We start from the raw sequence: 12,802 nt of genomic DNA, 5'->3' as shown, positions 1-12,802 counted from the left end.
AATGAATGATTAAATGATTTTCTTTCAAGTTGCAGATGTTTATCAATCAGTGTAAACCCCAACACGTTATAGCAACATGATTTTGTGCATTTAGAGGGGAAATATTTCCTGGCTGAGTGGAAAATTGTGCTGATGGCTTCTGGAGGACCGTCATTCTTTTTTTTGTGTGTGTGAGGAAGATCAGCCCTGAGCTAACACCTGCCAATCCTCCTCTTTTTGCTGAGGAAGACTGGCCCTGAGCTAACATCCGTGCTTCTCTCCCTCCGCTTTATGTGGGACGCCGCCACCCGAGCCCGGGGCCACCAGCAGCGGAGCGCACGCACTTAACCACTGCGCCACAGGGCTGGCCCCAGGACCTGCATTCTTGATTCTTCTTCATTTTGGGAAGATCTTCACTATAAAGCAGCTTTATAGTGAAACATTCCATTTAGAAGGTTGGACCTTCTTTCTTCACTTTGCTGTAGTCTACATTCAGTGAGCAGAACCTGTATGGATCATTGGGACCCTGTTTGTTCCAAGGTTCTGGGTTATTTTTTCTGTCCCAACTACCATCTGAGATTATATCTATGTATCTAGATCTAGATGTATTTACAATATGTTGTGGGAAATGGGACGACAGTGCCATTTGACATGCAGCGGAAACTGAAGCGAGAGGACTTACCCCTGTAAGAGTTGGGGACAGTGGCACAGTGTGAGTGACGCCGACCTGGATCCTGGAGGACGAGTAGGAGGTTTTCATGTGCAGAGGAGCGTTAGAGGGAATAGCGTTTGCAGAATTATTGAGCAGTGAAAAAGTCAGGTGTGGCTGCCATATGACAAAGACAGCAGAAGACATGGTTGAGGTCGGTTGGGGCCTCTTTGGAAATGCCCCGATAATGTGCTGAGGAGTTTGGGTGTTGGGCAAAGTCAGAAGCCCTTGGAATCTTTTTTTTTTTTTTTTTTTGTGAGGAAGATCAGCCCTGAGCTAACATCTGATGCCAATCCTCCTCCTTTTGCTGAGGAAGATTGGCCCTGAGCTAACATCCGTGCCCATCTTCCTCCACTTTATATAGGACGCCACCACAGCATGGGTTGACAAGCCGTGCGTTGGTGCGTGCCCGGGATCTGAACCTGCGAACCCCGGGCCGCCGCAGCGGAGCGTGCGCACTTAACCACTACACCGCCGGGCTGGCTCCCTGGAATCTTTTAAATGAGATAATTACGTGACAAGTTGCTCTTGGAGGCGAGGAGGATGCTCCATGCCCTCCTGCAGAGTCCCCTTGCTAATAGTCTCTTCCTCCTCTGATGCTTGTTCTGCACAGACACCTTATGTATTGTTGCTGATTTCAAAGCATTTTGATAAAAAGGTTAATGGATTCTAAAATAATTATTGTAACCAATTTGAAGAGATGGTCTAGATCACAACGTTTTAGTAGCTTTGATTAGGTAAACTGAAGACTCCATAAATTTGTTTATCCTTTGAGTTGTATCTCTTTGAGAGGGACTTTTGTTTATGATGACGGGTTTCATTTTTGGCTAGTGACATTTAAGTATGTTTAGTGTCCCTTTAATGTTGGGTGACATATTGCAAAGAAAAAGGCATTAAAAACAGGATGTGGATTGTCAAAATATTGTAGGAAAAAACACAAAGGATTCACATTTAGCTTAATTGGGTTGTGATCTTCTGAATGTAGATTGTCTCCTGCGGAATTGTTTCATGCAATGCAAATTATATGTAAGACTTTTCTGCCAAAGGTCTGGTGAACCAGGAACCTTGAGAAGAGTTGACATTAAGCTGTACCGGATACTTGTACAGACCTCTTCAGAGTCTGTCTGGCAGAGTTTGGTGGTTTTAAACCTAGTGGTGAAGTTTTTATTGTGACTTTGGGTAATCTGGCTCTATTTTGGGTGTTTAATGAATAGTTAGTGGAAAATATTTAGTAACCACATATGAAAGAAAACAATTTGTGGGGGTGGAATTGAATCTTGGTGTGACTGCTTAGTCATCCTATCTAAAAAAAGATCTGGCTTTTGGGTTTCTTGATGGTCAGTAATGGTGACAAGTCTCATTTGGGTGGTGCTTCTGATGGAGCACTCTTACCATCTTGCTTGATCTTCACAACTACCTTATGTGCTACTAGTTTTTTTAGGTGATATGTTACATGTTATTTGAAATATTTGTTTAGATGCCTTTTGTTTTGGACATTAGAATAAAACAGAATTAAACTTCATGTAGAATATAGAGGCCTTTAATAGTGGGAGATATTTAGCTATGTCATAAATACTGTAGTTTCTCTACTAGTAAGGTGTTGAAGTGCAACTTAGCCTGCCTGTTCCTTAGCCAGTACACAGCAGATATCTGGTGGCTAGTCTTTCAACCACTTTAATAGTAGAAAAAATTTTTTAATTATATGATATTTATTATACTTACTCTGTATTTATATAGCAGGACCCCAGTAGGTCATGACAGGTAGGGTTGGTGTATCTCCAAACAGTTGGCATTAAAGAAAAAAAAACCATTAAGCCTCCAATCAATATATATGGCATTATATGTAGTATAGATGCCTTATTTTGATGAGGAAGTATGTAAAGTAATGGTTCAGGAATCTGGATGCCAGAATTGGATTTTTTTCAATTTTCTGTAAGGAAATTTTCAAACACATGCAGAAAGAGAGAATAATATAATGAAATTGATGTAGACAACACTCAGCTTTTTATCAATGATCAACACATAACCAATCTTGTTTCATCCATACCTCCTAGTTCCCTTTACATTATTTTGAAGCATACCTAGATATGATCTATTATTTCATCTGTAAATATTTCTGTGTGTATTTCTAAAAGATAAGAACTCTTTTAAAATATAAAAACATAAGCATAATACATTGCCACTGCTAAAAAAGTAATACTTCCTTAATATCATCAAATGTTCAGTCTGTATGCACATCTCTCCAATTTTTTATAAGAATCATTTTTACTTGAATTGAGTTTTAAATAAGGTCCATCCATTCTGCCTGATTGTTATTTCTTTTAAGTCTTTTTGAACTATAGGTTCCTCAATTTTTTGTTAAAGAAATCGAGTCATGTTGTGTAGAATATCCCATTCTCAAGATTTTGCTGATTGCATCCTTGTAGTATAATTAAAAAAAAAAAAAAACAGGTTTACTGAGGTGTAATCAACATAAAATAAACTGCATGTATCTCAGATGTCCAATTTGGTAAGTTTTGTCTACATCTGTGAAACCATTGCCAAAATTAAGATAATGAACATATATATTATGTCGTTTTCCAACAACTTTCAATTTTCTGACACCAGCTGGGTGTCCTACAATTCAGTTCAATTCTGACACTACCAAGAGTTGGCAAAGACCCCCAGGTTAAGGGCTCAGTCCCACAAGACTGCCCCCCTTCGGATGCCAGCTGCAAATGGACTTCTCTGTCTACCCTCGGAGTGTCTTCCCAGCTGATTACCAATTTCCGGGTTCCCGTGGCCCTCCCCTTAGATTTGATTTTTTTTTTCTTTTGAGGAAGATTGGCCCTGTGCTAGCATCTGTTGCCAATCTTCCTCTTTCTTTTTTTTCTTCTCCCTGAAGCCCCAGTACATAGTTGTGTATCATAGTTGTAAAGTTGTAGCTCTTCTGTTGGTGCGCCGCCACAGCATGGCTTGATGAGCGGTGAGTAGGTCCGCACCCAGGATTTGAACCGGCGAACCCTGGGCTGCCGAAGCGAACTTAACCACTAAGCCACCAGGCCAGCCCCGTAAGTTTGATATTTCACTACAGTAACTCACAGAACTCAAGAAAGCGCTATGCTTATGATCGGTTTTCTTGTAAAGGGTATAATGCGGGAACTGACGTAATGCAAGGTCTTGCAGGGAGGGTGGAGGACAGAGCTTCCGTGCCCTATCCAGGAGCACCACCCTCCCAGCACATCCGTGGGTCACTAACCCCGAAGCTCTCCAAACCTCGTGGTTCTAGAGTTTTTTTCGAAGTTTCATTTCATAGGCACTATTGATTAAATCATTGGCTATTGGTGATAGAACTCAGTTTCCAGCCTCTCAGACCTCAAGGGGTGGGGCTGAAAGTTCTAACCCGCTAATCACGTGTTTGGTTCCTCTGGCAGCCAGCCCAGTCCTGGAGCTTTCTAGGGGCCCACCAAGAGTCAGTCACCTCATTAGCATAAACTCAGGTTGAAAAGGGCTCGTTATGAATAAGACACTCCTATCGCTCAGGAAATTCCAAGGGTTTTAGGAGCTCTGTGCAAAGAAGGGGGACAAGACCAAATATATATATATTTTTATTTTACCATATACATCATCCCCAGAGTTTGCTCCTGCCTCTTTGTAATCAAGCACTATGTACTCTCTCTTTTTTTGACCTGACTTCTTTTACTCAGAATAATTATTTTGAGATCCATTTAACAACTTGGATCAAATGGACAAATTCCTTAAATGACACAAGTTACCAAAACTAATACAAGAAGAAAGAGAAAATATGAATAGGCCTCTATCTATGCAAGAAATGGAATTTGCAATTTAAAACCTTCCCACAAAGAAAATTCTAGGCTCACATGGCTTCATGATGAGTTCTATCAAACATTTAAGAAAGAATTAATACTATGTTACACCAACCCTTTCAGAAAATAAAGGAGAAGGGAATAGTTCCCATCTCATTTTATGAATCATATTGTCTTGATACCCAAACCAGAGAAAACTAATACAAGAAAAGGATAAGACTTCTATACTGAAAGCTACAAAATATTGATAAAAGAAATTAAAGACGACCTAGGTAAATGGAGAAGTATGTCATATTTATGGATTGTGCAGTTAATATTATTAAGAGGTTAATTCCCCCCAGATTGATCTATAGATTCAACATAATCCCAGTCAAAACCCCAGCAGCCTTTTCCTGGGAAGAAATTTGCATGTTGATTTAAAAAACTTCTATGGAAACGCAAAGAACCTATGATAGCCAAGCAAAACAAAAAACAATAAAACCAAGTTGGAAGACTTAGATTACCTGGTTTCAAGACTGACTGTAAGCCTATAGCAATCAAGACAATATGGTGTTTTCGTAAGGATAGACATATAGATGAATGCAACAAGATAGTCCAAAGATAGACCTACACAGAGTGTTGAATCGACAAAGATGCCAAGGTAATTCAATGGAGAAAGGATGGTTTTTCAACAGGTGATACTGGAACAATTATGTATTATAAGGAAAAAAAGGACCTTGATTCTTACCTTGCATCATACACAAAAATTAACTTGAAATGGATCTTAGACCTAAACATAAAAGCTAAAAGCTTTAAATTTTCTAAAGGAAAATATAGGTTAAAATCTTCATGACCTTGAGATGTGCAAGATTTCTTAGCATAGATTATCCACCAAAGAACTGATCAATACATTGGAACTCATCAGCTAAATACTTCTGCTCTTAGAAGGACTTCATGAAGAAAATGAAGAGGCAAGGTACAGACTGGGAGAATATTATCATCATATAATTCAGGCATAAGACTTGTTTCCAGGCTATATAAAGAAACTTTATAACTGAGGAATAGGACAGACAACTCAATTAAAAGGCAAAAGATTTCACTACACACCTCACAAAAGAAGATATGCAGATTCCAATGATCATGTACAAACATGCTCAACATCATTATTCATTAGGGAAACACAAATTAAAATACAAATTAAAACAAGATGCCACTACACACCCAACAGAAGGGCTAAAACTAAAAAGACTGACAACCAAGGTGCTGGCCCGGGTTGTGGAGCAACTGGAACTATCATACATTGTTGGTGGGAATATAAAATCCTACAACCAGTTAGGAATATGGTTCAGCACTTTTTCATAATGTTAAATATAATTTACCATATGACCAACAATTTCACTTCTAGATATTTACCCATGAAAAATGAAAACACATGCGCGTAAAAAGATGTATGTACAAATATTTATAGTGGCTTTATTCATAATAGTCCCTAACTGGAGACAACTCAAATGTCTATCAACAGATGAATGGATGAACAAATGGCGGAATATTCATACAATGACATACCACTTGGCGGAAAAAAAGAACTAAATATTTATGCATACAACAATATGAGTGCAGCTGCTTATGCTGAGTGAAAGAAGCCAGACACAAAAGACAACATATTGTATGATTTTATTTATATAAAATTCTAGAACTGGAGCCAGTAATCTATATTAACAGGAAGGAGATCCATAGTTGCCTGGATCCTAGCATATGGGGAAATTGATTGCAAAGGGGCACCATTTGGGGTGGTAGAAATATTCTATATCTTGATTAGGATAGTAGTTATATGTAAGAAACTCATCTAATGGTACATTTAACTATATGTAAATTATACCTCAATTAGTTCATTTTAAAAAGTAAAAAAAAAAAAGAAACGGTAATGCCGAATTGTTGTCCATCAGTTGCTGATAGAAATTCAGTTTCTACTTTTTCCATTTGAATAATCACTTTTGGTTCCCTTATTGAACAATCCCTCCGTTCCCCATTTTTCTGCCTGCTACTTCCGTTATATATCAAAATTCCATGTGTGTGGGGGTCAGTTTATGTGATCTCTGTTCATTTCATCAGTTTGTTTATCCTGTTTTAATTAGTTTAGCTTCATAATTAGCCGCATTATCATTGTTCTCTTTCTTCAGGAATGTTTTGTTATTCTTGATTCTGTGTTGTTTTGTACAAATTTTATAAAGAGCTTACCTGTTTCTACGTTCTGTGAAAAACCCTGTTGAAATCTTAATGGGGATTGTATTGATTTTATAGATAAATTGGGGTAGACTGAATTTTTTTGCAACATTAGGTCTTTCTGTTCGTAACTGTGGCGTATCTTTCCATTTATTAAGATCCTCTTTAATGTCTCTCAATACAATTTGTCACTTTCCCTGTAAAGTTCCTACACATATTATTTCAAGGCATTTGATGATTCTTAATTTATTGTAAGTGAAATCTTCCTTCTAATTATGTTTTCTTGTGGTTTATTGTTGATGTGTAGGAATGTGATTTTTTTGAATATTAATTATATATTCAGGGGACATTTGCTTTTGTTTCACAAAGAAGCTCATTAATCGATCAGCAGAATTTGTCGTGTGTGTACACACACCTGTGCATATTTTGGAAAGTGGTAATGTTGAGGATGAACTTTCCCAGAGTCCTTAAGTTATTTTTTGGGGTTGAGTCTCCACATGTAAGGTTGGTCCAGAGTCACAGGAGAAGATACTAATGGAGCCGTGATGTGCCTGCCTTTAAGTCTACTCAGCCGTTCTTGCAGTCATGGGTGTCAGCAAGAGGGGCCTCCCGCCTAGCCAGTATCCTTGAGTTAAGACATCCACATATTTTCCATTCTAGGGATGGTTACTCATGCTGCAGGCTGTACTTGTTAAAAACGTGTCACTCTTCTCTTTTAGTATCCGGAGCGTGATGCAGAAGTATCTTGAGGAGAGAAATGAAATAACCTTTGACAAGATTTTTAATCAGAAAATTGGTAAGTCCTGCTTGTTCACTTGGCATGCTGTAATTTCAGGAGTGGTACCAGGAGACGCTGCAGTAACGTATAAATGCAGCCCTAATGCTTTCTATGCTCCAGCGGGGACTGAAGGAAATTTCATGTAATTAATAAGATCCTTAGTGATTGCTTATATTCCTAGTAACATATCTTGTGAATAAGCTATTGGGAAACAGACCAGTTTGACTCTAGGTTTTAAGGCAGTTTGGGGGTTGCCAGAAACAAAGGATGGGGTAGGTGGTGATCAGAAAGAAGCTCTCTCTGTTTGGACCCGCTTCTGAGGTTCTCAGCCTCCCTCACTGCTGTCGTACTTTCCGTGGTCACAGCGAGTTGGCGTGTGTCTCCAGAAACGTTCTCCCACTCTTGTGGTTGGCTGTCTCCTTCCAAAGCGTGGGGCTGGCTGCTTGACCTCGTCAGTTTTCATGGGTTTATGGTTTTGTACTGCTGCTCATTATTGTCAGTTACACGTCAGTTACTCTTATTCCTGTGGCTCCATTGAGAGTCTCCACTTAGAGGGTCACCAGGACTCCCCCTGTTGTGTACACGGAGGTCAGGATCCATCTCTCACCGGCTGATGCCCAGCGGATCATGGCCAGTGCTGGTCTTGGCCGGTGCAGACGTGTGGCTGTGCAGGCGTGCTCTGTGGTTACCAGCATTTAGCGCCTAGAGAAGTTAGGACTGAACAGGAATTGCTTTAGTGTGAAGTTTCAAGGCCTCTGAAGAAATGAGGCATATTATGTTCTCACCTGCCTTCTGAAAGGCTGGCAGTTTGTTTAGAGATGACTTTCAGCCGGGTTAGATAAGAGCTGTAGTCCACATACTTATTTTTTTTCATTCCCCAAAATCAGTTCCTGCTGTCCAGAAATTTCCTAAACACTATTTTGTTCTCAACTAGTATAGGATTCATCATTTGGCCTGCCAGCTGGCTGTATTGTAAATCTGCACAGAGCGATGTGATAAACAGATAATTCTAGGGTTTTTCCGTGAAAAATGCATAGCTGAATATAAGACGATAGGAAGCTCTTTTTCTTTCTTTGCACCTTGCTTGCTTCCCACAATTATTCAGACAAGCTTTGCTGAGGATCTGGGTCTTAGTTTTTAAATTATTTTGATACTAGAGGAAATTACTTACTGAAGTTCCCTAGAGCTCTGTGTCTGCATTTAGTTCTGTTTCTGTGATTCATAGACACAGACTGACTGATCCCTTTGAGACTGAATATTCTTAGAGATAATTCCGGGTATGGGGATGTAGACTCTGGGGGTGCAGAAACTTGTTCTGATTCACAGTTCTCCTCTACTCCTATCATCCTTTAAAGACTATTGGGAATATAAAACGTACTCAAGAAGGTCACCCAGTAAGAACTGGATAGATTTTTTTTTAGAAAGAGTTATGATACTCTTTTTTTTTTTTTTTTTTTGGTGAGGAAGATTGGCCCTGTGCTAACATCTGTGCCCATCTTCCTCTACTTTCTGTGGGATGCTGCCACAGCGTGGCTTGACAAGCGGTGTGTAGGTCTGCACCCGGGATGTGAACCTGTGAACCCCGGGCTGCCAGAAGTGGAGCACGCGAACCTAATCACCATGCCACTGGGCCGGCCCCTGTGATGCTCCTTTTTTGTTCAAGTAGAGCAGAAACCAGTGCAGAAAGTCTTTGGATTTTGTAAACCAGTTTTTACCTGGTCTACAAAAATTAGCCCTCTATTAAGGTGGTCTCCGGTGGACGTAGTTTCTGTGATAACTCGTGAAATACATGGTCAAAGGGTGGACGGTGTGCCCTGCAGAGGCAGATGAAGTGTGGCCTGTCTGCTGTGTGGACGTGTGTGGAAAGCTGATGGCCCTTGGCCGCGTAGAAAAATTTCATCTTGATCGTCAGGATGTGGCGGGGGGAACAGCTCAGTTAAAAGGGTTTGGCTTTCACCTCATTTGACGTCACTGCTTCTCACTGTTTTCATGGAATGTGGTTAGCTGTCCTCTACATAAATGCTCTCCTTTGCTTCTGATTTTGTACCAAAAGAACAGAAAATAAAACTGTCATGATAACAAGAGAGAGAAACTCCACGTCTTTGGGAGAGAAGGGAAAAAAAGAATTATTACTTAAAATTAAGAGAAATTTTTTACAGCTTTATTGAGATGTATTTTACATAGCATAAAATTCACCCATTTAATGTTCACAGCTGAGTGGTTTTTAGTTATTCACAAAGTTGTGCAGCCATCAACACAGTCTCATCTTAGGAGGTTTTCAACACTTGGAAAAGAAAGTTGGTACCCCTTAGCGGTCACTCTCCATTCTCCCCCTCCCCCCAACCCCTAGATAGTACTGACCTAATTTCTATCTTTATGGATTTGCCCGTGTTGGACACTCCCCGTAAATGGAATCATACACCATGTGGCCTTTGCATCCAGCTTCTCTCAGCGTGATCTCTTCCAGGTTCCTCCGTGTTGTAGCTACATCAGGACTTCATTCCTCTCTATGCTTGATAATTTTCCACTATATGGATGGACCACATTTTGTTTCTCTCTTCATCCTTTGATGGATACTTGGGTTCTTTCCACTTTTTGGCTATTAGGAAAAATGCTACTATGAGAGGAAGGTATTTTTTAACATATAATTTGAGCAAGTGGTTCCCTGTGGTTAAGACATACTGGTGGATTGTAACAAACCTGCTCTCCCTGGCAGCTCTCATTCCAGTCTCTGAAATGCCTTGAGGATTCCTTCTCCCTTTGTGTCTTTGCTCCTTGCCCCTCTTCCTGTAACCCCTTTCCTGCCTGCCATCCCCCCCAACACACATGCCGACTCCCAAACATGTCTTTTCTATTTTTCTTTTTTTTTAATTTTTAATTAATTAATTAATTATTTTTGTGAGGAAGATCAGCCCAGTGCTAACATCTGCCAATCCTCCTCTTTTTTTGCTGAGGAAGACTGGCCCTGGGCTGACATCTGTGCCCATCTTCCTTCACTTTATATGGGACACCGCCACGGCATGGCCCGCCAAGCGGTGCGTCAGTGCGTGCCTGGGATCTGAACCGGTTAACCGCTTGCGCCACCGTGCCGGCCCCGTGTCTTTTCTATTTTGATCAAACCTTACCTGAAGCTGGCTCCAGGAGCCTTTGATCTGAGCACCCAGTGGCATGCATGTGGCCTTGTACATTAGCTCCAGCCACAAAGTCTTCCCTGAGAGCAGCTGCACCGGGCCCTGATGGTCTGTGACTTCTATCTCAATTGAACTATTAAAAAAGTTAAAAATTATTTAGATAGATAATTCCTTCTTCCCTTCCTTCCACTTTGCTTGGAGCTGGTGAGCTGGGCAGGAGTTTCAGCGAAGTTTGGACTTGGAAGGTCACAGGGAGAAGCAGCGATGGAGTGGGGGTGGGGCTGGGGAGAGAGTACAAGGTGGGTGCACCGGACACGGGTCTGTCATTATGTTTTGACACAGCTGTGTGTTTAGTATGTCTAGCCCCCGTCTGTCTGGCCCCTCCTTCTGCCGTGTGGCGTTCTCATTTGCTGGCTGGTGATCGGGAGTGGGGAAGAGTGGAAGGTGGACCGTGGTAGGAGTAGGTCTGTCCGCCTCCCTGCTCTTCTGTCCTCCTGCGTCAGCATGCTCCTTTTCCCTTTCCCTTCTGTTCCGTCTGCCCCTTTCCACGACCGTCTCCGTGCGTCACCGCCTAGTTGACTTATGGGGTTTTCTCGTGTTTCTCTTTCTGCCCAAAACTCTTCTCTCTTCCCGTACCTTCCAGCGCCCCCATGCTGATGGTTAATGCAGGGTTCCGCGGACTGCCCAGCAGATGCGTAAAAATGTTTTGTGAAACGAAACACTTAGAAATCCTTCATTTACTTGGCCTTTGAGGCTTTGTTGTGGTGATGGGTGATTGGCAGACCTATTGGCTACACCCCAAACTGGTAGTTATTTCATTAGTTTTCTTATCTGTAAACGTGGGGCTAAGAACAGTACCTCGTTCATAAGGCTGTTGTGAGGATTTGGCAGGAAATGTTACATGAAGCCCTTAACAGTGATTGGTTCTCAGCAGATGCTCAACGAATGAAAGCTCTTAAATGAATTGTTTATTGTAAAAATATCTAGTCATACACAGAAATAGACTAGAATAGTGAACCCCATGCATATACATCACCCAGATTCAATAATTTTCAACATTTTGCTATACTTGCTTTGTGCATCTCCTCTTTTTGTGGTTGCTGAAATATTTTAAAGCAATTAGCAAACCCCTCATGGCGTTTCAGCCCCATGTACATCTGTAAAACACGTGAATGTTTTTGTATACTACCTCACACCTTTATCCCAGCCAATGAAAGTGATGATTCTTACTTTAATACTGAGTCTATGTTCAGATTTTTCTGGTTAACCTAAAAGTGTCCTTTTACTCTTGTTTGTGTGAATCAGGATCCAGATTTTCTTCTTGTACTGTAATTGGTAGTAACGTCTCTTTTAATCTAGAACAGGTACCCCCCCTGCCCGCTCCCCGCACAGGTAATTGACTTATTGAAGAAACCGGGCCAGGTTTATTGTAGAACGTTCCACATTCTGGGTTTTTCTGTTTGCTTCTTCTATTTCCTACATTTCCTGTAAACTGAAAGTTAGCTTTAACCGCTTGGTTAGATTTGGTTCGACTTTTGTGGCAAGAAGCCTTCACAGGTGGTGCCGTGTGCTTTGTAGCAGGAGACACACGACACGCAGCTGTCGCTCTGTAGTCAGGTCTCCAAAGTGGGCTCAGATGTGGTCGGCACTCAAGTTCCGCATTATGCCCTCATCTGCTGTTTGTTTCATCTTCATTGATGATCTATGCCTAAATCGATTATTTTATTAGGGAGTTGCAAAATGGCGAGTTTTCTAATGATGCCATTCCTCCACATTTATGACTTTTACTCATCAACTCGAGCTGTTTAGTTGCCTTTAGATTTAGTTCATGGAGGAAAGGTGGGTGTGGGTGGCAGGATTCTAAGAGAACTCCCATGACTTTCGCCTCTGGTGTTACTCCCCTGAGTAACTGGGCTGAAAGGGATTTTGCAGATGTGATTAAGGTTGTGTTGTGGATGGGCTTCATCTACTCACACCAGCCCTTTAAAGGCAGAGAATTTCCTCGGGCTGGAGGCAGAAGGGGAAGTCAGAGATGGAAGCAAAAGAAAGATTGGACATACTGCTGCCAACTTTGCAGATGGAGGGGACCACCTGAGAAGGACTGTGGGTGTTCTCTAGCAGCTGAGTGACCCCTCCATGGCAGGCAGCAAGGACGCAGGAATCCCAGTCCTGCAACCATAGAAACTGAATTCTGCTG

General features: G+C 41.2%; 1 protein-coding gene across 5 annotated transcripts in view; it reads left to right on the top strand.

The window, feature by feature from the left end:
* Window positions 1-12,802, top strand: part of GRK3 (G protein-coupled receptor kinase 3) — a 124,424-nt gene that overhangs the window by 15,907 nt on the left and 95,715 nt on the right. For 3 of the 5 annotated variants that reach the window (XR_015549964.1, XM_087424036.1, XM_087424037.1), the window contains exon 2: window positions 7,416-7,492. The exons of 1 other annotated variant lie outside the window; for it this stretch is intronic. Coding sequence is in view for 2 of the 4 variants with exons in the window: in XM_087424036.1 (XP_087280162.1) it covers window positions 7,416-7,492 (77 nt within the window). In the remaining 2 variants the exon portion in view is untranslated. Of the gene's footprint in view, window positions 1-7,415; window positions 7,493-12,802 lie in introns of those variants that run through there. One more of the 5 variants, XM_087424039.1, reaches the window with a different exon arrangement.

Source organism: Ceratotherium simum, chromosome 35, assembly GCF_057802395.1.
Source record: "Ceratotherium simum simum isolate JZ-2026a chromosome 35, ASM5780239v1, whole genome shotgun sequence".
NCBI lineage: Eukaryota > Metazoa > Chordata > Mammalia > Perissodactyla > Rhinocerotidae > Ceratotherium > Ceratotherium simum.
This window is presented reverse-complemented; position numbering and strand designations above follow the sequence as displayed.